A 26365-nucleotide genomic window follows, 5' to 3' on the forward strand; every position below is an offset into this window, starting at 1 on the left:
CTATTTATCTTCTCTGTCACTCACCTCGGGACATGCCGTCACCCTCTATAAAAAATCAAAGGAAAACCTAAAATAGCACTGCCATGCTCCCTAATTACCCTTCTGTTCTATTCTTGTGCCTAAGGGACCAGGTTCACTTACTGATGCACCTGACTTGTAATTGTTCTGAATGCCAAGTTGACCCTAATGTTTAGCATGTCATCCATAACTCAAGAGTATATGGCATACATGAGTTACGAGTTTATAATGTAAGATAATGGATGAAATATCTAACACACAGTCCCTACACCAAGAGCTTGGCCAGTCAGTTTTAGAACTGATAAATCCCAAACCCATATTTGGACTTTCAGATTCTTTCATGATTATGGTGAGACAGAATGTTTATCTGTCTCATCATAATCAGACCTTGTACCAAGAACTAATTCAGTCCATAATGGAGTAGACACAATTCTGTCAATATGCTTTGGCGTTATTGTGTTAGGCTTTTTCTTTTTTGCATTAGGTTTGCAGTCTTTTGCCTTGTCGCATTCCTGTGCACCGTGTTGCCGTTGCATGCCATAGGTGACATGTTTTGCGTTGAGCCAGCATGAGGTAATGAGAACGACAAAGTTAAGGATCCTAAGCTAAGGTCAGAGGTCATTGTGTGTGGTTGGTGTCATCTAAACAGGCCGTGGCCACCGTAGTCCGTAATAGTATCATGGGAAAGCGAGGCGAGGTCACAATCTTTAAGACTCAGGCCTCAGGGCCCCCCCTACAACCATAAATCTTGTAATACTGGTATGTAAACAGATTTAATTGCTAGCCACAAGCCACCTGTGACATTTGTTTATCAGCAGGTGCAATGGTTCAGCTAAGGGGATAATCAATATTTGTTGTCAGGTTCTTTGCTGCCGTGGTACAATTTTGATTGTTGATTTAAGTACAAATGAACAAAATAAGATTCACTCACTCATACAGGTATGTGCAATGTTGGTGTGACTGAATGAGGGCCTACAAAAATAAAATATTTAGCAATTATTAAAAATACAAAATATACTTAGGCCTATATGCTATTCATGCAGATAATTTTTTTTGTATTGGTGCATCTTAAGTTCAGCCTTTCTATCAATCTGTCTTTCATACAAATGTCACAGATGTTCAACTCATCCTGATGAAACTAAGAGTTACTTAAAAAATCCTGGAGCTGCTAGCGAAAATGCCATACCCTGACTTCTCTGACGATGCCGTCATGTTTTTTTTACCCCGGGTGGGTGACAAGGGGACCCACATAAGGAAGAGGATTCTAGAGGGTCTGTACATGGGATGTACGTATGGCTTAGCTCACACTGGACCCAAAATCAAGTCTCAAATTTCCAGGTAGAGCTCACTGTAAGACACCTTTTAACCCCTGAATGCAAATTGCATTTACCTCACTCTCACTGACAAAAAAAAAATCATATTTTGTTTTATTACAGACACCTAGTCCTAGTGTAAACAGAGCCGTTGTGTCATGACATCGCCATTCCTAGCTTCTGCTACATTTAGAAAACTCATGCCCTCACCATTGCCTAATGTGTTGTGGGTGTGACCATACTAAGTAGGACGCTCCTTCCCAGCATGTGGCGTGTGGTTGCGTTGGATGGATCACTGTCAGGACACCTGTGGCTCAACACTGACTGAGGGGTGAGAGGAGTGCTTGACCCTGCATGGTGGCCAAAATGAGTGTGCATATGGGAGGAGGGAGCAGAAACGTTTAACCACTTAAGCTCTGCATACTTTATCATTATGACAAACGACAAATGAGCTTGCGGATCTGCTTTTGCTATATTAAAAAAAAAGGAAAATATTGTACTTATTATTATTATTTATTTATTAGGCTGCTCAGGAACACAAAGATCTCAAATTTGTGATAGTAATCATTGCTATAGACTTCAGGAGGGTGTTTTTGGTTACTGAACCCCTGTTACTGTTTGTTCAGTAACAGGGGTGTCTCTCCAGCTCTTAAACAGACAAAATAACATAATTCAGGGTGGGATACAATTTCATTCAAGCAGGAGAATGAACTCATATACTGTATCAGGAAACAAGTGAAATTGAAGTGATGAAACAAATAAATGAGCAGACAAATTTGGAACTGCAACACTATAAAATCGAAGCTGATAAATGCAGTGGGGTCCGGGGACCCCAGGTGTCCTTGAGGGGGTTTCAGGGGTCCCCAGCAAAATGTGTACTTTCCTATGCACAACAGCTATTTGAAAATAGCTGATCTACAAACTCACAAAACTACACATGAGCTTGTAGATCTGCTATTTTCAAAAAAAATCTTTAAAACATTTGAAAATATTTGATTTTTTTTTTTTACTTTTAAAAATGTTTAACAACACAAATCTTGTGGGTAACATGGATCTTGTCATATTTTCAGATGGGGTCCATGGCCAATTAAGAGCATAGCCTATTGATTTGGGGATCCTTGACATGAAAAAGTTTGAGAACCAATGCCTTAATGGACAATAAATCTTCTGATGAAATTGGTGACCCACACCTGAAGAAAACAAATCTGTTTTAAGTAGGCTACTGAAGAATATTGCCAATGTTTGAATTTCAAAGTATAGACTATTTTTATTTGTATAGGCCTATTTTTTTTATTTTATCATTAAAAGCTATAACCTACTGAATTAACATCCAACATTTTAAAGAAATTACCTGAATCACTTCGTGATTTTGATTGAATACAATATGTCGTGAATCATTCCATAAGTGTTGGCTGTGAGCCGACTGACGCATGCAGACAACTTTTTAAAACATTTAGGGACGATCAATTGAGCATGACGCCATCGCCCTCGTGCGCAGTTCTTTTTTACCCCTCAGAAGGGCGTTTTCTCTGACGTCATGTGTAGTGTGTGCACGTTTAGTTTTGGGGGACTAATTAAAGCAAATGCTAATTCCCGAGTGCGCACGTATGTAACCAGGGAGACCCGATAATGGCGGTCAGGGTCGTAAATTCGATGTTTTGGCGCTATGGTTGAGAGGCAGCATAGCCACTGCAGACTGCTTGAATTGAATACACAGACAGGACCACAATGGAAATAAGCCCTCAGGGTTTTTTGTGTTATCCTTTTAGCATCAATGTATAATCATCACCACTGTATTTGCAAACTGTTAATAAAGTATTCAATCAATCAATCAATCAGATGAAAGGGGCACATGCATCTGAAGTCATATTAACGAAATATTTAAAAGTAATTATTTAAATGTAAATACATGGCTATAAGCATTGATTGTGACTATATGTCCGCAATGATATAACGTCCTATCTCATATATATAAAAAACGAATAGGCCTACTACATCATTTAGGCAATAACTTATGATAGCGACTGCACAGAGCAATTACTTGCAAGGGTGGAAAAAGTAGGTACTCAATTTGTTTTACTTAAGTAAAAGTAACAATACTGCAATGTAGAAATACTCTGTTACAGGTGAAGGTCCGGAATTCAAAATTTAAAAGTACAAAAGTATTGGTACCAAAATATAGTACAACAAGTAATCATTATGCAGAATGTCACATTTCACAAGTTACAAATGTATAAAAACCTTTTGAAAATAGCAGATCTACAAGCTCACAATGCCTTGCCATCATCATGTGATGCATTGTGAGCTTGTAGATCAGCTATTTTCAAATGGCCGAAACATATAAAGGGTTGAAGGGGGTAGCGTATGTTTTGTAATGATAATCAAAATCTACAAAGTAACTGCAGTGGAGTAAAAGTACAATATTTACCTCTGAGATCCTACTGAAAATCGGAAATACTCCAGTAAAATAAAGATACCTCAAAATTGCACTTAAGTACAGTACTTGAGTAAATGTACTTACTTTTACACCACTGATATAACTTGGATGTAGTTTGAAGGTCCATCAGAGCAGAGGTGCTGTCATGTGCTGGCCTAGGCCTATCCTATCCGACCAGCGGCTTGAGGGGTGACCTCAACAGCTAATGAAAGCGCGTCATCAATGGCAAGAACAGGACATATAAAAGGAACGTGGGGATGTCCAGATTACTTAGCAGAACTGATAGAAGCAATAGACAATAGGCCTACGCCTATACTATACCAAATCGGACTATCCACATTTTATAGCTAATCCACACGGCATTATTTTTTATTTTTGAGTTATTTTTACCCTTCAAAAGGTAAGATTTTGTACTTATTATCAAGATCTTAGAATATAAATGTGAGCCATTTAGACTTTATTAGCCATATTGATTTTGCCAGTGGTCTGCATGCTGAATGTTTTGTATACAGGCTACTTAGTGGTTATGATATGGTGTTCACATTTACTTAACATGTTGCATTTCACAGGTCATCATGTTCATAGCCGGACGTTTGAACTGTTTATTCATTTCACTCTGCATTCTACACTTGTCTATGCTCTCTGAGGGGCGATCACTAAGGTAATTTCCCTTATCATTTAAAAAAAAGTTAATAAATTCATATCAGGCCTACAGTTTTTTACAAGTTCATTCTACATTTCAATCCTTAAAATTGAGGCTAAAATATGGCATATGGCATATTTTATATTAACGTGAATCACATTAATATCATATTGTTATTTTCCATTGTAGAAAACGGTCAGTGACTGAGGTTCAACTCATGCACAACCAAGGGGTGCACAAGCACGTGTATGAGCGTCAGGACTGGCTCAGCAAGAGGCTCCAGAACATCCACGCCATCACATCCCGCAGTAACGCCGAGCGCCCGGGGGACAAGGGGGTCCGTGAGAGGAGGCTCCTTCCAGAGGACCAGCCCGAGCTGAAGGACTTAACGCCGGAGGAAATGGAATTCGCTTTGGGCTTTTTGGAGAGGCTCCTCGACTCAAAGAATTGAGAATGATTTTGGATTATTTGACCATATCTTTATGCCATTATGCTTGAATTTGTTTCATGCGTAAAGTCCAAGTAGCTGCTTGACAAAAGTGCTGCCTGGCTGCACATCATGCATTCTAGACTTTCTTTTTTTTTGTAAATCAGTTTGTAATTTTATTTTCTATGTATCTGACCGAATCTTAGCTTTTTGTACTATTATTTATTTATTTAGACATCATGAGAATAGGTAAGAAACAGGCCTATTGCGCCTTACCGAAGGTAGCCTGCCGAAGCCTAAAAGCTTCCACTATTTAAATGCTTGAAGCACTTTATTTATTTACCAGTTGATAAAGCTATTTACAATTTAGGCATTTAGCAGACGCTGTTATCCAGAGTTATCTAGATGGCATGAACCCAAGCAGCAAAATCTACTAAATAGCCTAGTGCATATTTATTACAAATTGAATTAATATCTAAAACGATAGGACCAAAAATATTTTTAATTGATAATGTCAATGTCAGTGTCAGCAGGTGCTTTGCCTTTTTCATCTGTTGTTGCCAAGCCACCACGAGACTAAATGTGTGTTCGTTTTGGACTGTATATAGGTCTGAGAGTTTAAACCCCTTGTCAAAATTTGCTCTTGTACAGTGTTTGCATACACTGGCTGGCACTGATAGAGAACACTTAAATTGCGAGATGTAAGATTAATGATATGCACTTATAGTTGAACCTAGAAGTTTAGAACTAGGTTATTCTTTTTTTATATCGAGTATGATACTTTTATAGACAACCATTGGCCTGAATAGATTGAACATTAAAAGATTTTTTTAAACCTTTGTTCTGCTCATTCAGAGATTTATTGTTAAATGTAGGCAATAGCTATTCTTTATCTGAGTCCATTAAGGCAGTGGTTCTCAAACTTTTTCATGTCAAGGATCCCCAAATTAATAGGCTATATAGGCCATGGACCCCACCTGAAAATATGTTGTGCCAGGAAGAGGGATCCTGTTACCCACAAGATTTGTGATGTTAAAAAATGTAAAAGAAAAAAAAATGTTTTACAATTTTTTTCATGATTAAAAAAAAGAATAGTAGATCTACAAGCTCACTTGTTGCGTTGTGAGCTTGGAGATAAGCTATTTTCAAATAGCTGATGTAGCCTATATAAGTACACATTTAGCTGAGGACCCCCAATGGACCCCTGTGGGACCCCGGACCCCACTTTGAGAACCACTGCATTGAAGGATGTCGTGTTTGAAGGGACCACCACCACCAGTCTCTCCTAAATGGCATCATCTGTAATGATTGGCCACAAGTTACAACCAGAACCGCCCTCTGCGGTTTCCTCCGAATCAGTGTTGCCATGTCGGCTTATTATAAGCGACTTAACCGACTTTGGGCTTCTTTTTCTGTAAAGTTGCTTACAAATTGGGAGTTGCGGGTTTCTAAAGTGTACGTGCTTATTCAGGCTTGCTTCCACATTTTGTAGTTATTATTTAAAATGTTTTGTGCCAGGGAGCATTTATGTATGTTGTTAAAAAATATTCCAAACATTCCACATTCTATTGCAAGAGTTTTTGAAAATAGCAAATATTTGCGTTGTGAGCTTGTAGATTGGCTATTTTCAAATAGCTGACACATATAGGTTTAAAAGTGCTCATGTGTCTTAAGTTGCTTATTTTGGGCTTGCTTTCCTAGACCTGGTTCCTTATTTCGCTCACAACATCTGGCAACGCCGCTCCGAATGTAGCAAATCTCGCGATATGTTCCATATGGAGTCAGCATTCAAACCAAAACAAAGGAGCAGCTGCTCCGGTTGTGTGAAGCTACAAGTTACTCTGGAAAATACCTACAGTTTAGTGGATCCTCTCTCTGTATTCAAGCTGCATTATTATCCAAGTGGTTGTTTACTGCTATAGATACCGGATAAAGTCTCCATATCAGCATGTGAGCAGCAAAGAGGTAAAAAACACAACTGGTTCATGTTTCTTTGTTGTGTTGTAGCCAGCTAGCTACATTTAGCTAACATTACTAGCTCACGGATACTGAGTAGGTCAGTTAATTTGAGTGTTATGTATGTATGTAATAGCTCTACGGGGCTGTCAAAATAGAAATGTAGCCTACCGTGATGCCTGCTTGCAAATGGGCTAGGTGTTGGATCTTAAACGGAGATCAACAATTGTACGTTAATTAGCTAGTTGGATACACTCAAACCTCCATTATGTTCCTCTGGAATATGATATGTGAGTGCAGATGACTATAAATCAAGTGTTTCCCGGGTTCTTGGTGGTCAGATGAATGGGACGGGTTTGACATAATTACGTTGGAGACATGGACGGGTGCATTTGGATACAGGAAAGGTGGGCACTAGGGACATCTGGGGACCTCGATGAAAAAAATGTCTATTTTGTCCAAAATGTAAAACAAATGTTTTTTTTAAATGAAAAATGGTCTTAAGTAAAGTATAGGCCTACATGATGCATGCATGGTACAACATTATCAGACTTAATTTTATCATACAACTTATTGTATGACTGGATATACAGGTTTTGTAGCAATTGTAGAAATATTAGACATTAAATGTCGAATGTTTAAGCATGTTCTAATCATGTGTACACTTTACTTCACTTAAAAAAAACATTTTGGACAAAATAGCCAATTTTACATCGAGGTGCCCAGATGTCCCTAGTGCCCACCTATCCTGTTACCATTAACTATAGGGAACTAATAGGAGGTACGATTATATAAATGGTGCTAAAAGGATAACACAAAACCCACCGAGGGCTTATTTCCATTGTGGTCCTGTGTGTGTCGGTTTTTTTAGTGACTGACTGGAGTATTATATTAAATGTCCAAGTCTGACCCTGAATGTGTAAGTTACTGTAGTGTCTGCTATAGGCAGGATCACTAAACCGTGGAGAAAAGTGGATACTTAGTTATCATAAGAGAGGAACAACTAATGCTCAATGGACTGGTATTATATAGAGCAGGGATGACATACAGCCATCTGGTTCCTAATCCCATCCATGCTCTATTTACAGTCCCATAAGATAATGATTTAGCCTTGAAAACATGAGGATATATATATTTTACCTGACAGCAATTTATCATCATGGCATGGGTGGTGTAGCACATGCTCAAATCAAGCTCAAAGAATAAGATATATTCATTATTTCCCCATCTTTCTTATATGAAAGAAAATGGGGAATGCATTGTCAAGTTGGATTGTGTCTTGTATGTCATTTAATCATATTAGACAGTTAGTTTAAATTCATATTGTGATCGCTATCTGTTTATTTCTTTGGAAGGTATTAGCCTTGCCCTTGGATCAAGACTATCATAGATGTATTTTATCGATTCGGACTTTTACTTTCGTATCGCTCGATAAAATACATCTATGATGATAGTCTTGATCCAAGGCTAGGAAGGTATTAGCTTTGATACAAGACTGTCATAATTATATTATATGACCGTCTTGTGATCCAAGGCTAGGAAGGTATGGTCTTTTGTGAAAGATCTGTAGATAGCCAGATTTTATTTATTTTGATCCTTCCTTCTCAGTGTCTGTCAGTCTGGCTGAATTTTAGGGCTACATAATATTACCATATATTGTATAATGGGGTCCTCTAGTGTCACAAATGCGACATTGCTTTCATTTGCTCTCGCCTGGACACCAGGGTCTACGAATGTGATCATCTGTGTGAATAATTTAGTCATTATTTAAAAAATGTGGGTACATTGTGGCAAAGTGACATGCATTAAAATGGTCGGTGTTGACTTTTCCATTTGTGAAGGATAATGTACCAACTTAACCAATTATTAAATTGATGCTGTAGCAGGTCCATTTGGTTAGATTTGTACAATGTCCAAGTTAAATGATTACTCTGTATTTTCCTGTGTAACTGAATGCGGATCCGGGTTGATGAGAGGAACCAGGACGCGGACAGACAGTTGGGACTTGGGAAGGTGAAGGTTGGATATGTTCTACAGTACTTCGGTCAAATAGACTAGGCAGCAGCTCCGCGCGTGCGTGCTTGCTCGTGCGTGCACGCCTGTCTAGTCTAGTCCAGTGGTTCTCAACCTTTTCAGGTCGCGACACCCAAAAACAATCATATGTGAACTGGGGACCCCCCCCCCACCCTGATAAGCACTTGGAATTGTAGGAGTCAAGGCATTCAATTTTGTTTGACTCTGTTCCACATATAAATATTGTGAAAATAGCAGAGCTCACAACGCGTGTGAGCTTGTAGGTCGGCTATTTTCACAATTGTTGCCTCTTTCTTGTATTATTTGACAATTTGGCCAATGTTTGACCCGTTTTTATAGTATAAAACCCTCCGAAAATCATGCGGGGACCTCCCTGGGGGTCCCGACCCACATGTTGAGAACCACTGGTCTAGTCCATGGATGTATTAGGGTCTAGTCGAGCACACGCGGCCATTCATATTTTCTCGTCCCCGTGAGATGATTCGCGTGTTGTGCGCGCAGTGTTCTGTCGCCTCTAAACCGAGACACCGTGTCTGTCATCCATTCCTCACCCGTATTACCTCGCTCTCCTTTTCGGTGGATGGCGCCTGTGTGTGTTTAGTTTTAACCGCATCGTGTGAGTCAAGTGCCGGGTCGTCAGTGTGAGTGAAATAATGCTGAAGTTGGAAAGTAATGAGCGAGGATGCTGAACGTGCTGGCAAGCCTGCTTTGTTCGGAGGAGCAGCAGCCCTTTGTGCCGCTGTCATCGCGCAGCTCGTCCCGTGCTGCTTTGTCTTTAGTTTGCCCGGTGATACTGAGACCGACTGGTAGGTGCACGACTCTGCGCTGCATGGATGTGTTATGTGATAATAACGAGGGAAATAATGTGATTTACTAGTATTATTATTATGATCATCTCACCTCCGATACGATTTTGCGGTAATCAAATGTATTGTATAATTACATTGACTGAATTGTAATGATTTAGCCAATGTCGTTTATATTTTGGATGCTTTTTTTTGCTGGATTTAAGCCCAGACATTTGCGGCTTACCAGCGTCTCTTCTTTGCCCATCAGTGTAGCGGTGTCAGCAGCCCTAAATAATAGATGGGACCCCTTCCTTAAGTAACAGGGCTTTCACCCTATGTGCTTTTTATAGACTTCAAGTACACACCACGTCTTTGTCTGACTTTTTGTGACCTAGATGGCGTGGCAGACTCAAAACACATTGCAGAAAATCATCTTTGCTCTAAGCTTTTTTGACTTCTGGTGATGATAGGCCATTGACCTATTTAACCGAAGGAAAAAAAACCTGATATCAAGGGGAGTGGTGTTTGGTGGTGGGGGGTATTACCTACAGGAAATGTGAAATGAGCTGCCAATATTTCGGTCTGTTCTATCACTCTGAAATCTTGGCTGCTGTGGATTTGCATTGCTGTGTGAAAGATGAGAGGAGCTGCCCTAAGAGAAATATTGCCTCCTCAGTTCCTTTGTTCCTCTCATCCCTGCTGGCCTGGCAGCCAGAAGAGGCTGATCTAGCCAATGACTGACTGACTGGCTGGCTGAAAGATGTGCATTTTGTTTTTATGATTCCATTTCCATCACATTGGCACCACAGTCCTCCTAATGCAGATAAAAGATACTGTACATCTGTGTTGTTTTTACACATGTAAACATTACACACAAACTAGAACTGGCCAACATATTTATTAGAAATGCCTGGTATGTATAACTACGTGAACAGTCTTGTTCCACATTTACAGTAATGGTGAATGTCTAATGTAGGCTCATGTCTTCTGTGTGTGTGTGTGTGTGTTCCCCAGCTGTTATGGTCACCCCATTTTCAAGGACATATCCTGAGTATGCAGCTGTATTGTGAGCATGCTACATTAGCAAATACACAAACAAGCTCTCATTTAATTTCAATATTTAAATAATCTTGTTCTTTTGATCTGTATACTAACATTAATCGCAAGGTTTTTTTCAACAGTATATTATACTGTAGAATAACGACAACAGTAACAGTATTATGTGTACTCTTTCCATGTTTAGTTTAATTTTATTTATTTATTTATTTTTTGGTTACTGTATTTTTTAATCCAGGCAGTTTATGCAGACATATTTGTTTGTGACTGTCATTTGTGTGTCCAACCAAGAAGACATCTCCTCACCAGTTCGAGATGGAGCCATGAAATTAAAACCAGGATGTTCAATGGAGCTGGGGTCAAAAGTAAATCCATGACCTTGAATTAAAAGGGCTTAGAAGATTTTAGATGTTAGTGGACATGCCAGATGTCCCCTTGATGGGGCTACTTCTTGTCAAATGTTCTGTCGCCTTGCTGCAGCCACTGTAAGCTGTGATGCTGTAGCTTGTCTCAGTCAGTGGGTCAGCCACCCCATTCGGTTCCCATGTCAGCCAATCACTGAGTCAGTATCTTAGCCAAAAAGCCAGACAATCTGTCTGTCAGTCAGCCAATCAGCCATCCTGCAAATCGGTAACCCTGCCAGCAAGTACCCAGAAGGACGTTTCTCATTACAAGCTTTTGAAACTCTGCCAAAACATACATAACCTAATAATTGAACTGGCATCTCACAAAAGACTTAAGATTTATAATTCAGCAGTGAGCACTACACCGTCCATTATGGATGTTATTGAGTCTGCTATGTTTTAGTGCCAGTTTCATTCGCTGAGCAAAAATGATCCATCAATGTATATGTACCAGTCAATGAGGCTGTACCACATGTATTTATTTTTTTATCATTATTTGGTAGGGTAGCCAAGCCATCAGAAACATAAGCCATGCATGATGAGAAATAAGATCAAATAGAAAGGTGACTTGTCTTTGCATTGTACTGTGTTGTGGTTGAAAACTGTGGCAACTGCATCTTTCACATACTACATGGCATATACTGTATACTAGTACATGCAGTACTTCAAGGTCACGGTGTATACACAACACAGATACACAACCAATTGACCCCTCCATCCTGTAGTCCCCTTTTGTCTGTGATGCAATGGTGCTTTAAATGTATACATTCTACAACGCACTGATGTGTCATTTGTAAAAAGAAAAAAAGCTTTAGCATCAATGCAAATAATAGTTAATGAAACTAATATAAAAAAATAATTATCTTAATTAAAAAAAATATTAGATATTGGGGGGATTTATATTTCCCTTTTATTCACCCAAATGTTTTTCAAATGATATAAATGACAGATCTACAAGCTCTATTTTTGTGCGACACTGGTACGCCGAAGTATAAAATAGGGCTTAAGGGGTTAATCAAATAAAACGAATCGATTCGACTTCTTTTACGTCCATTCATTGATACATACATCTTCGTTATGACCGCTGCACTGAAGACCAGGGACAATGCCCTTGTGGCTCAACCAGTTACTGCAACAATTAGTCACGATGTCCTGGCAGGATTTCAGTGCAGGACGCATTATCCAGTCATCTGTCATCCAGCACAACCGTAAAATGCATCCATTTTCATAGAATGGAGCATTTGTAAAATATTTTGTCCCCAGGCACTGTGTGTGTGAGGGTGAGTGTGTTTGTGCATTAATATGATATATTGTGTGTGTGTGTGTGTGTGTGTGTGTGTGTGTGTTTTGAAAAGGGCTAGTATTCAGAAAGAGAGACGAGAAAACAACAACCCTTCCAGGCCTGCAGTCGTGTCTTTGTGGGCATTAGTCAGGACTCAGCGATGAAACCATTACACCTTACCATTACAGTCAAAAGACTAGCATGTGTGGAGCAAAAAAATAAACAGGTCAACTAAAGCTTTCTTTCTATGCGTTATGCTCAGCATTCAACTCCTTTCCTTTATTTCACATGGATACACACTCTAATGGATGTCGGGTGTGTGTGTGTCGGTGTGTGTGTGTTCCAAGCTGCAGTGGGGTGGCTGGCTGGCTTTTGTTCTGCAGCCCTCAGCTCCACCACGGTTCACATGAGTTGACTGCAGACTTTCTCTCCACGGTCCAGCACGCAAAAAAGTGCTGAGCACTATGTGTTTGCGTTTATGGGTGTGTGGGTGTGCGTGCAGTGCACCTAGTCTACATCTAGCTATGTGCGTACCAGTTAATTGTTCTCAGTGCATCATGTAGCCCTGCCGCACGAATGTCACAATCTCACTTTGATTGGTAATGTTGTCCGACTTGTTTACTGGTAAATTAAATGTGTGTGTGTGTGTCGTCTTATTTTCTGTCCCAACAGTGACCAGCAGTGTGGTTTGTCAGTGTTGGACTGTGAACAGCGGCGGCAGCTCAGCACTATGAGTATGTACGGTGCTGGCGGAGGAGGGGCGGAGCATTACCGGGAGCAGCGGCGCCGCTCCAGTGATCGATCCCGGGACTCCTCCCATGAGAGGGGAGAGGGCCAGCTCACCCCCTGCATCAGGAATGTCACCTCCCCCACGCGGCAATACGGTAAGGAGGAAAGACAGGGGAGGTGAAAAGGAGGAAAAGAGAGCAAGAGATGGGTGTCAACTAGAATAGCGTTGGGATCCGGAACCGGATCCAACATTGAGGAACCGGAATCTGTTCCATCACATTTGCAACTGTTTCCGGAAGAGCTGATATGTGGACTTCGTGTCTGCTACACAATTACAATACCGGTGGCTCTCAAACTTTTTAATTTCAAGGACCCCCTATAGGAGTCATTATAGGGAACCGTTAAGAGGGAATTGCTAAGGAAATCGTTGAAATCCTAATGGATGCCAACCCTCGTCAAGAAGGAGCGATCCAGTGGACCATTTAGATTCAATTATGCTGGACGCAAGTGTCTGAATGTAATTGTTTATAGCCCCATTTATCAACTATATCCATGTGTGCACATCTTGTCTGACCGCATGCATGCTTGTGTGCACGTGCTCTTATTTCACATCTACCAGACCGTGAACGTGGCGATGGAGGTTCTTCATCCCGATCCTCCAGTCCCCGTCCTCCACGGGTGTCCCTGCCCTGTTCCCCGATGGGAGGAGCCCTGATGGTCGGGGGACACTTTGCTCGACCCCTTGGCGCTCCCGGATGTGACCCCCACTCTAAGGCCCTGGGCCATGGAGCCTGCGAAATGATCTACGTGTATGACCTTGGCAGTAAAGAGGGGTCTCGTGGTGTGTTGCGGACAGGAGAGAGGGTGACGCTCATCGTGGACAACACGCGATTTGTGGTGGACCCTGCCATCTTCACAGCTCAGCCCAACACCATGCTAGGCCGGTAAGGACTGGGATTAGCACAGCTATATCGGTGGTGTAGTGTCTATTGTGAGGAGGAATGTTTATTTTAATGAGAAACTAGGGATGTTTTACTGACTGACCAAAATGTTGAAGCTTTGTTGTCATTTTTAGACTTTTTTTTATAGATGCAACATTGTAATTGATTTCTGTTAGAGAGTTCCTTTTTTTGTGCTGTGGTCTGGTATTTCTTCTCTGCTTCTTTGTATGGTTGTGATCACGTCCTGGTTGAAGTACTTTTAAGTATTAAAGAAGTCAAGGCAAGCTTTTTATTAGATTTTGAATGTTACATGCTCATCAAATCTATGAGCAACAGTCCAGGTTGAACAGAAGACAACTAAATCCCATAGTTACAGTAATTCCCGTACCATCAATGATCACTCTGAAGACAAGCTCATAAGGCAATTCAAAGAGCTACATAAGGCATAAAAATACATTTAAAAGCATAAGAAGGCAATTGTGTTTTTTTCTTATTCTCGCACTATGGACAATGAACATGTATCAATCGTATATGAGAAATGCCATTGTGTTGAATATGGTTCCCTTAATTCATTTTGTGTGTTTTGTAGAATGTTTGGTTCTGGTCGGGACTACAACTTCACACGACCCAATGAGAAGGGAGAGTTTGAGGTGGCAGATGGCATCAGCTCCACTGTCTTCAGAGCCATCCTGGTAAGATCTGCTAAATGGTTCTCAAACTTTTTCATGTCAAGGACCCCCAAAATATGTATTTGGCTGCGGATCTCCATCTCAAAAATATTTTGTGCCGCGCTATGAGCTTGTATATCTGCTATTTTTGAATAGCCAAAGTATAAAATATGGTTAAAGTGGTTAAAATGATTGTGACACTATATTAACACATTTTGCTGGGGACCCCCTGTTAGGATTTGTATTATATTTTATTTTATCGACCACTAGTTGAGAAACAGTATGATGTATGATGACGCATCAATGTATGATGTATGATGACGCATCAATGTTGTCAGTTACTTGGAAGTCGGATGTCAAAAACTTCCACAGAAATGGGAGTTAGAATTTCAAGGGAAACTGTACCGGTTTACCTGGTTGAGTCATCATTAGTAGGAAATGTGCCCATATCAATCGCATGTGCTTGCTCATACATATGTTGCAATGAATCAGTTAACATGAGTTTAATATGGAAGGTTAAGAGAACAGCATAAGGGCAACCATGGGAAAGGAATGGATCAGTGGTTCTCAATCTTTTTCTGAGCTCTGGACCACTAGCATATCTCAGTTAAATAATGACTGTTAAGGGCTTGATTTAATTCACCTCGAATTAACAAATTAAATTAAGGCCTTACAGTCATTATTTAATTTCAAGCTTTTCCCCCCACACCATGCCCATATCCCCCCTCCCAACACAACAGTGGTCCCCCAGGTTGATTCTCAGTCAGGGTGGTGGTCCCTGGTTCATAATCAGTTGAAAACTGTAGGACAATCCTAAAATTCTTCCATTAAGTTTTCGGTGTGCGAAGCCATTTTACATTAAATTGTGCTATAAAAATAAGTCTTAAAAGTATAAATAGTTTTGTGATGTATTATTGTAGATTAAAACATGGAAACTTGAAGGTTTTTGTCAGAAGCACTCGTCCCAGAGGGAGAGGAGGGGTTATGGGTACAACACTCACCACGGAAGGAATGAGGGGATTAAATATAAGTGTTGATTATTAAAATGTGCATAATAAAACTTATAGTAAATTTTAAATCAATTGATGATGACCTAGACAGATGAGCAATGGGCATGAAGAGTACACATTGTACTATACAAGTACATACAAATGTACTTGATTTACAGTACATTAACCTTTTTTTGTAAAACTTGGAATTGTGAAGTGTCGATCCTCCTCAGGTAGAGGAATAGACCAATTTTTCTTCTATTCACAGCAGATGCTGTAGGCCTACACGTAGTTCCTAACTATCAATCATTTAGCTGGGGCCCCCCTGTAACCCCCTCAATGACCCCTGGGGGTCCCCAGACCACGTTGAGAGAACCAGTGCTATTCACCTGTTTCCTAGGCTGTGTGTTTTCCACTTCCTGTCGATTTCATTGGATATCATTGGTCATCTGACCAGTTTCGTTGGATTTCATTGGATCAAATCGACAGGAAGTGGAAAACACAGCCTAGGAAACAGGTGAATACAGTATTAGGCCTGTCACAATTATTACATAATCTTCCAATCGCAATTATTTGAGATAATCACAATTATTCTTGCATAATCGTTTCCATGTTGAAAAATATCCATACATTTTCAAATATTAAAAAAATGCAGAAATAGCAGATCTACAAGCCTTGCAGCTTTTTTTTGCTATTTTTACATGTATAAAATTATTAAATAGCTTATAATGTCAATGTCTTTGTAGCCTATATTTAAGTTATTTGTCATATCTGCCCTGTGCAAATTTTTATTACGAAGACTAAAAGTCAAACGGTTCCCATGTTCAATGCCAAACACACAATTAAATCGTAAATCGCAATTATTTGAGTGACGATTAATCATCAACTTAAATTTGTAATCGTGACAGCCCTATACAGTATGCCATCCTGTGTGGCATACACACCATTCTTAGTGTCAGCCAGCCATCCCTGTCCTCTCTCCCTGCGTCTGTTGCCGCATTACGCTGATGGCACGGAGCCATGTTTTATGTAAAGGGTATTCTAAGAAGGGAGAGAGCTTTCTTTGTCGCTGCACTAGCGACTCCCAAAAGGTTGGTCGAGGGCAACTTGGCACAGGTGTTGTAGGGTAATAGGGTGTTCCTCTGCACACGCTAAGTCCTCCCAGTGGAGCTCTTCACTGGCAGGTGAGAAGAAGCAGCAGTTGTTTCCATGTGTATCAGAGCCAGAGGAGGCATGTGGTTTTCCAATACCTTTCCTAGGACCATCCAGTAGATATCAGCAGGGACATGTGTGTGGAGATAGCAGGAATTACTACTAAATTGGCGGAAAAGAAGGGGGAAGATTTGAAGCGGGGAAAAATTAATGTTAAACTGTGGGCACAGTCGGCTCTGTTTCTGTGATTACTACATGTGGTCGTGTTGCCGTGCACGTAATGTGTGCACTCTACAGCAGTATTGTTACCAGGAATTGGCTGCTAATACCATGCAACGCGCCAGCACTCTCCTCCTTTTTCTCCCTCCTGTTGTCTTTACGTCTGTTCATTCTGTCGTTCATGGTACGATTACAGCTCGTACAGAGACAGACTGGTTGTATGTAAAGGAGAACAGTAGACGTGTATGGGTATGATTTGTGTGTATATGTTGTCAGGTCTCACATCTAGCGGTGTGTTTTCATTAGAGTTTTAATATTGATGCTTTGTTAGTTGTTGTCTGGAGCTCTGAGTAGTTTGATCTGTGGTTTTGAGACACTGACAGGCGTTATAAGTGGACTCTTGATGTAGGGTTGTAGTATGATTATAGGGCTGAATAATGTGCTGACAATTCGGGCTGCAACTATTGATTATTTTCTTACTAGTGAATATTCTATTGATTATTAATCGAATAATCAAGTATTTGTATTTTTTTTTTAATATATTTTTAAATTGATCATTATATCAAGAATCAACATGAAAAAAAAAAATGTTACTGCTAAATGATAAACCACTTTTTATACACACACTATTTTTATACTGCTGCGATTGTCAGTATTCTTTATTTCATTTATATGATCAAGAGAACAGCAGGGGAGCGTGCACAGTAACATCCTGATTCCCGAGTGTTAATTTAATTTAACAATTGAGAGTGTAGAAATTGACCCGTAAGGGTTTCTGTGCAGAGGCAGAGGGAGGGAGGGAGGGAGGAAGTGACGTTGGCTTTAGCTTTCATCACCATTCACTCTCCACCTCTCCCCCTCCTCCTCTCCACTGCTCTCTCTCTCTCTCTCTCTCTCGCACACACACAGACACACACACATACATATACACACACACACACACACACACACACACACACAGACTTTCTCTCTCTCATTATTTGGTGCCTGTATGTGAGCAGAGCAGCTTCAATAATGGCGTATTGTTTGTTCTCCTCCTGTGCCTGCATGTGCGCGTGACCGCCTGCCTGTGTGTGTGTGTGTGTGTGTGTGTGTCTGTATGTGCCTGCTATTGCAATGGCAGGATTACTACAAGTCGGGGATAATCCGCTGCCCTGATGGCGTTTCCATTCCCGAGCTGAGGGAGGCATGTGACTACCTCTGCATCTCCTTCAACTACAGCACCATCAAGTGCAGAGATCTCAGTGAGTACCGCTGATAGACACACATTCCATGCTGTTGTTTTGTCTTTCATTCTTCATACGTTGTTGGTTGGTGGGTGTGGAAAAACCTGTGCTAGTAATGCTGGACCGCGACACGTTGTGAGCTTGTAGATTTGTCTCTTTCTGGCGAGCGACACTTGTCCTATGACAATGGATGAAGCTTAATGGAGAGTATGGACAGGCATTTGAGCTCAGTCCACCGCTAGAGATGGACTCATGTGATTGACCTGTCATGTTGGTGTATAGTTCTCCACGTGCGTCGTGCGCTAATAATAGGTTGTCTGTGTGACCAAACAAACCGCTCAGCCTATTCGTCATGTAGACACAGCTGGCTGTTTGCATTGATATTGTTTGCGTGTCGTCGCGTTCGCCACAACAGCGACAGTGTTGCGTTTCATGTAAACATAATTTTGTTAGTGGGTTACAGGTGTGTAGGGGTCTGTGTGTGTGGGAGGCTGTCTTGGCTAGCGAGCTGCTGTGTGTGTGTGTTGCATGTGTGAGCTGAGCTCTAAGTAGGTCATGATTAGCTGTGAGATATGAGATATGATGCTTGCTATGTGGTAGCAGCCCATAAACACACTACAGCTACTAGTTGTCATTCTTTTTTCTAAGTACTCTTCTTTTGTGTTGTCCTAGTCACAATCATTACAGTTAAAGGCTATCTAATCGCATTTGGAAACAAAAATGTTTGGTCTACAATTGAATCTTTCATTTGTCTTATTATTGGCATCGTCACTCCTACAATGATTCTCTATAATGCCTTATGCCTATATAGATATTTTAATTTAATTTGGTGAACTGCATTGTTTTTGAGTCAAGAGGGAGGGAATGTGACACAGGTTCTTTGTTCCCATTATATAACTATAACTCTGACTCTGCCAAGTGTGTCAACAAGAAAAAATCTAATAGAAATTGTGATTGTACTTGCCCCCCCCCCCCCTGTCACAATTATTACATGATCACCTACTTGCAATTATTTGAGATAATTGCAATTATTTTGCATAACGTCCTAATCGTTTCCATGTTGAAAAATGTCATACATTTCCATGCATTTTCTCTCAAAAGTAGTGGAAAGAGCGGATGTACAAGCTCACAACATGTTGCACCGTCGTGAGCTTGTAGATCTGCTATTGCCACTATTATACTTCTTTAAGTAAGCTAATAAATATAGCAGTCATATCTTTGTTATTTAACTTCAGTCATATCTGCCCTGTGCAGCTTTTGTTTACGAAGCCTAAAAGCCAAAAATAAATGTAATTTGTATTTATACTGTATGTTCCAATGTTCAATGCCAAAAACCGGACAATCGTTAATCACATTTATTTGTGTGACAATTAATTGTCATGATCGTGACGGCCCTAGCTGTGCCTTGAACCTAACACCCTTTTGCTCCATGACAACCCTCCACCCATCAGGCGCCCTGATGCACGAGCTGTCCAACGATGGAGCCCGTCGTCAGTTCGAGTGCTACCTGGAGGAGATGGTGCTGCCTCTGATGGTGGCCAGCGCCCAGAGCGGAGAGAGGGAGTGTCACGTCGTGGTGCTTACTGACGACGACGTCGTCGACTGGGATGAAGAGTACCCTCCCCAGATGGGGGAGGAGTATTCACAGAGTGAGCCATTAACGCTTATAATATCACTTATTACGCATACTATTTCTTGTAGTAAGCAACCATATTTGTGACATAATTTACTTGGAATTATGTCACAGTATGGTCGCGAAAAGACGTTTCAGCTGGTCCTTAACCCATTAAGACCTGAATTCTAAATCCCAACAGTTTTCTAAAAAAGCGTATGTTTCTATATCGGTGGTTCTCAAACTTTTTCATAATTGTCAAGGACCCCCAAAATTATATGTATTTGGCCGCGGATTCAAAGATTTGCACACATTTTCACTATTTTTCTAAAATAGAAGCTTGTATATCTGCTATTTTTGAATAGCCAAAGTATAAAATAATGGTTTAAGTGGTTACAGCAGATGCGTCCCTGGTTTTAATAGGTTAAAGGATCTACACCATGAATTAAAAAATAAATAATAATATTTAATTTCATATTGTTTATGTCCCTCAAACGTTTTTCAAAAGGTTTGAGCCTAAATCAAGCCTCAGATATACCCGTATTTTCCGTACTATAAGGCGCATCTGAGTATAAGGCGCACCTTCAATACATGTATTATTTTCATATATAGGGCGCACCGCATTATAAGGCGCATCCGCACTATAAGGCGCACTGACGGTGCGGCTTATAGTGCGGAAACCAAGGGAACCAATATTGATACATAAGGCGCATCGGATTAAAAGGCGCATCCGCACTATAAGGCGCACTGACGGTGCGCACTGACGGTACTCATTCCAACTAACTTCTCGCTGGCTTATAAAGCACTTTCACCTGCAATACCACATTGTCCTGTTTGGCACAGGGCGCTATTGAGCCAGTTTGTATGCATGTTATCTCCTGGTTCTGTGTGGAAAAAGTTTTTTAAAAAAAAATGTTTTTTGGGTTGTTTTGGTTGGAACTGAAAAACGGGAGGGATTGTACCCTGACGTCACGTCAGGGTGCAAATCAGTTTGGCCTGTTTTGAGACCAATTTACAGAAAACCCCAGATTTGCTGTGTAAGCCTGAGTGTTCAAACTGGGGTATTTTTGGGGATAGAAGAGAGGTAGGGAAGCCCAAAAACACACAAAAAATAAGAAAAAGTTCAAATTCATGGTGTAGTCCCTTTTAAGAACACAGACAGACAGAGAACATAATGAATAGGAACTGATTTAAAGGGAGGTTCCACCGCACCTCAAGCCAAAATCATACTTCATCAGCCAAAAGACACTTAGTAAGAAGAAGGCACTGGAGCAACTCAGACAGTTGAAGCCTTTTCTTTAATGCAGCAGCCAGGGTGCAAGGCAGGAAAGACAACGTTTCGATGTTATTACATTACATTTTTTTTTTTTGGTGATACGTTTTTTTCCCGACTCTGTATTTGTGTGATGATGATTTTGAACTGTTTGGTGCTATTTTATGTGTTTATGAATTGAATACAAGGACTATCGTGATATATCGTCGGTGAAATTTCATGCAATATATTGTGATATCACAATATATCGAATATCGTGATATTATTGTTATCGAGGGCCTAATATCGCCACAGATATCGTATCGTGAGATACCCATATCGTCCCACCCCTAATATATATATATAGTATAATATTATATAGTACTCGTATCGGCAAGTACTTGAAATTAAGTACTTGTACTCGGTCTGAAAAAATAAATGGCATCAGTACAACCCTTGTAGAAACCACAGATGAATGATCAATATGTTGCTGTTACTATTGCTAGTTTTTTGTGTTTCTTGTGTTCTCACATTCCTCATGTGCTTGGTTGTCAACAGTTATCTACAGTACCAAGCTGTACCGCTTCTTCAAGTACATAGAGAACCGAGATGTGGCCAAGTCAGTATTGAAGGACAGAGGACTGAAAAAGATCAGACTGGGGATAGAAGGTATGGATAACCTTGTAATAACTTAACACATTCACTGCCATTTACGGACATCGCCATTGACGGATATGTCCGTCATTTTGGGGAAAACGTCCAGAACCCAAGATAACGTGATCCGAAGATTTACTGCTCCATTCACTTCCTGGTTAACTTATTACTTTAACATCCTGTATCTCGGCTCCTGTGTTTCACTATGTATTTTTGGCCAAACATGCTATTTTCAACTGGGTAAAACAAGAGAACTGGTGGTCACAATGACATTTTTTTCCCTTTCACTTAAGCACAGTGAAACCCTCCGTGATTAGCAACCGCCAGGGGATCGATCATACTGGAGATAAATATTCAATTTATTTCAGAATGCTTAAAAATGCTGGCAGAAGCTACCTGCCAATAGTAGAAAGCCCCTGGCAGTGAATGTGTTAATATATACAGTATATACTGTATACACAGTATATTCTTATGAAATAAAATATTTAAAGCATTGATTTAAGGATTCTCAGTTGGCCTGTTTGTATGTATATTCGTTCATTAGCAATATTATCAACAGCAGACAATCTTAATCAAATGTAATGTTTGCAGCAGTCTTATAATGTTATCAAATTAAATTAAGGTAATAGAGTGCCCCAGATGCAACCAGATTTGATCTGCAAGGTGAAAACATGTCCCTTCCCAGCTCAGCCCCAAAACACTTAGCTCAGTGGTGGTCCCCTCAATGAAGCATTCCACTCCATGCTCGGGGAGTTCCTGATGAAGAACAAGTGCCTTTGCCTCAAAGTTGTTTTGCATCATACATAACCTGTTTCTTTATATTGTTTTCTACATTTGTATTTAAACTTGGTAGTTGGGAACGATGCAAGTTGGGGAACGCATGCCCCACTCGTTTATGCTCCCTTGTGATGCCACCTAGGGAGCACTCCTATGCCACCTACAGTAGACCGCAAAGCAAAAGGCGATGCGGACTCCCCCAGCTTACGTTTTCCTTTCCTTCACCCATGAGGTCTCATTCCATTGTACACTCTACCATTTATACTGGTGCACCGGCACAAACGTGACAAAAAGCTTGTCCAATCCGTGAAGCCGATAGGTCGTTTGGCCAATAAGTGAAGCCGGTGCATATACGCCCCCACAGAGAGATTCAGTGCATCCTTCACAAACCCTCAGATAGATACGGTGATACCGTTCTGGAGAACCGTCAGTCCGAATTTCCACCTAGGCGACACACGCCAATTTAGAAGTCGGGGAAACTCCTCCCTGTCAGGCTTGCTAGCTCCTCATGCATTGAAGGAGGCATGAGCTCAGTTCTAGGCTCTCCCTAGGCTGGCAGAGGGAGAGTAGCGATTACATAGGAAATTGGCACTGGGTGAAAAAATGGGTTGCAAAATCATGGGATAAATATAAAAATAAAAAAATGTAATCAAAGCGGTACCTAAAAAGAACAATTATAAATGATTTTTGTATTGTTCAACTGACCATTGACCTTTGCCCTCGCCAGGTTATCCCACTTACAAGGAGAAGGTGAAGCGACGTCCAGGAGGTCGTCCGGAGGTCATCTACAACTATGTCCAGCGTCCTTTCATCCGCATGTCCTGGGAGAAGGAGGAAGGGAAGAGCCGTCATGTGGACTTCCAGTGCGTCAAGTCCAAGTCTACCACAAATTTGGCTGCGGCCGCAGCAGACATACCTCAGGACCAGTTGGTGGACATGCACCCTCCAGGACAAGTAGACGAGCTGGACACTCTGCCAGGACACCAGCCCCAACTGAGTCCCAATGACGGTTCGCCAGCACAGGCGCAAGACGTTATCAGCCCCCAACAGCCACAGGGTCACGACGGCATCAATCATCAGGCTCTGCAGGGGGCGGCAGGGCACGATGGCGTCAGCCATCAACAAATGCAGGGGCACGACAATGCCAGCCACCCCCAGCCGCAGGGTCAAGACAGCCCCAGCCAGCCCTCACATAGTCAGGACCATAGTAACCAGCAGCAGCTACAGAGCAGCAGCCCCACTCAGCCCAACAACAACTCTGTTCAGTCCAGTTACCACTACGAGCCAGACCCCGACTCACCGTCACCTTCTGCATGAGACTGGCTGTCTCCCCCCTCCCCTCCTCTTCTGCACCTTTTGCGCCCCTCCCCCTCCCCCCACAGTCACCACCTCTTTGATCTCCTCCAGCCCGGAACTCGCCTCTTCCTCACGAGAGGCAGAATGCCACTTTGCCTTTTCTTGCACCTCTGCTGCAGCCTTGACAAGTCTACAGCCTCAAAAAAAAGAAAAAGATTGAAATTTAAATTCTGGTGAAATTTCGCCGGTAGGTTGGAAAGTAACCACTGGTTTGTTTTCAACAGCCAAGGATGTTTAAAAGCACACACAGTAGTAAAACACTAGGCCTCCATGTTCCATTCTCTGCTCATGGATATGATTTTTGTATTATCTTTTATTTTATTTTACCCAACCAAAGGAGATTTAAGTGACCACTTGAACCCTAGGCGTTTCTATTATGAATACCGTATGTCATAATAGGCGACCATTCTCCAAAAATAGGTCTACGAGCTCACAATGCGGTGCAACGGCGTGAGCATGTACATCTGATATCCGAAGAGATTCGATGTAGAGTGTATAGGGTTTAAGTGGTTAATTTTAATATTTTGTACTTGATCACAGATACAATGTACTGTACATTATACTGTATGAAGGTAAAGTAAATTTTGTGTGAGACGTGTGTGTGTGTGTGTGTGTGTGTGTGTGTGTGTGTGTGTGGCTGCAGATGGGAAAGTGAATTTAATTATTATTGAAGAAACAAGTTTACTTTCACAGTGTTTGTGAAGGCTGTGATACATGGATAAAATATGAAGTTTTAGGCAGCATAGATAGCCATTTACTTTTGAAATGTTTTTTTTTGCTCCGTTTCTGTTTAAACTCACATGGTTATCTACATCGACTCTGCCCCCTCGGAGGGCGATATTTCCCCCCCAATAATTTGCTTTGTATCATCCTCAATCCCCATATGTTCAACTACGTGTCACATTTGGTTTTGACCTTCTCCTGCTTGTGCCCCGGTTGACCTGGTGTGAAAATGTTCACTAGTCCACAGGTTGACCACTGCACGCTGAGGTGCCTCCTGCTGTGACCACACAAGGCATCAGAACAGAAGATGATAAAACATCCGTTTTGTAATAAAAAAATATTCACAACACATTCCTCACCGATGACTGTTTTTGTTATGCTCATCGAACCTAATAATGATTCAATAATTTGTAATGTGGGGTTAACCCATTCAATCCGGGAACAACGCATCTGTCGTTTTAGATTTCCTTTGGCTATTAAAAAATAGCAGATACTGTATACAAGCTCATGGTGCCGCACCATGACCTTGTAGATCTGCTATTTTTTTAAAAATCTTTGTGCAAAATCTTTGTGTAAATCTTTGAATATAAAAAAAAAAGAGCAAATATTTGTTAAATATTTTGTTCCAGGGACCCCCCCAGACGCAAAGATTTGAGTTACAAATGTTCGCTTTAAAAATATATATATATCCAAAGATTTGCACACACTTTTACGAATTTTCAAAAATAGCAGATCTACAAGCTCATAGTATATCTGCTATTTTTGAATAGCCAAAGATATCTAAAATGACAGAGATGCGTCCCCGGATTGAATGGGATAACCGGTTGCCAGTAAGGATGACAATCCCATAAGAATTGTTAAATCGCATGTATCCTGATGGCTGGGTGGATTTTATGGCCCAGTTTGTTTGAATGACGCAGCTGTAATTGCCTGGCCTCCAGTCAGTTGGTTGGCTTATAATGCTGCAATACCTCTCACACCGTCCAATGCAAATGGTTTGCTTTTGCTGCAGCCAGATGGCAACATAGTGTAAAAATATCTGAGGTGCAGTGATAGGCTGAATGGATGGATTCGTCGCTGTTATGTGTTACGCTGTATATGTCTAAAAATTGTACTTTTCAGGATTCAAATAAAAAAATAGCAGATCTACAAGCTTAGTATGATGAAGTAAGGTATTAATTTATTAAACATAAAGTTTAAATATGGAAATAAGAGGTTTCTGGCGAGATGTAAACCAGGTAAGAACCAGGTTCTTGACAGATTAAATGCATGTTGTTCATGAGTGAGAGGTCTTGTACAGAACACGATGCAATTCACATCTGAGAACAGTTTTAACCCCATCCCAGAAATTCAATTATTTTTCCAAGTATAAAAGCTGGCGGTTAATCTCCTAAAAACTGGTTCATTTAACAAAATAAATGTATGTACTGTATTCATGAACGAGAGAGGTTTACAGAGAATACACATCTGAAAATCTAATGTTTTCTTCCCATGCGTTAAAACACCCAGTAGCAAGTCCAATGGAAAAAAATGATCAAACTTGCACTCTCAATAACACGGTTGTTGCCCAACTGATACTGGATGTTGGGGGCCTATACTGATATAGGCTCAGATAATCAGATATGTATACATAGATATTGTGTATATACACACACACACACACACACACACACACACACACACACACACACACACACACACACACACGT

General features: G+C 40.9%; 1 protein-coding gene across 2 annotated transcripts; it reads left to right on the forward strand.

Moving 5' to 3' along the window:
* Window positions 1–6640: 6640 nt before the first annotated feature.
* LOC308091392 (BTB/POZ domain-containing protein 10-like) lies at window positions 6641–25069 on the forward strand. 2 transcript variants are annotated; one of them, XM_080436989.1, is made up of 8 exons: window positions 6641–6803; window positions 13031–13242; window positions 13707–14031; window positions 14618–14720; window positions 18180–18300; window positions 19734–19931; window positions 21705–21815; window positions 23305–25032. In XM_080436989.1, the coding sequence occupies exons 2-8, from the start codon at window positions 13089–13091 to the stop codon at window positions 23892–23894; spliced, it is 1602 nt and encodes a 533-aa protein (XP_080293115.1). In that variant the 5' UTR covers window positions 6641–6803; window positions 13031–13088; the 3' UTR covers window positions 23895–25032. The 2 variants fall into 2 exon arrangements, with proteins under 2 accessions (XP_080293115.1, XP_080293114.1); XM_080436988.1 differs by lacking the exon at window positions 6641–6803 and adding an exon at window positions 9298–9634 and having other exon boundaries at window positions 23305–25069.
* Window positions 25070–26365: the final 1296 nt, after the last annotated feature.

The sequence above is a fragment of the Gymnoscopelus braueri genome, assembly GCF_963280865.1.
Source record: "Gymnoscopelus braueri genome assembly, chromosome: 9".
NCBI lineage: Eukaryota > Metazoa > Chordata > Actinopteri > Myctophiformes > Myctophidae > Gymnoscopelus > Gymnoscopelus braueri.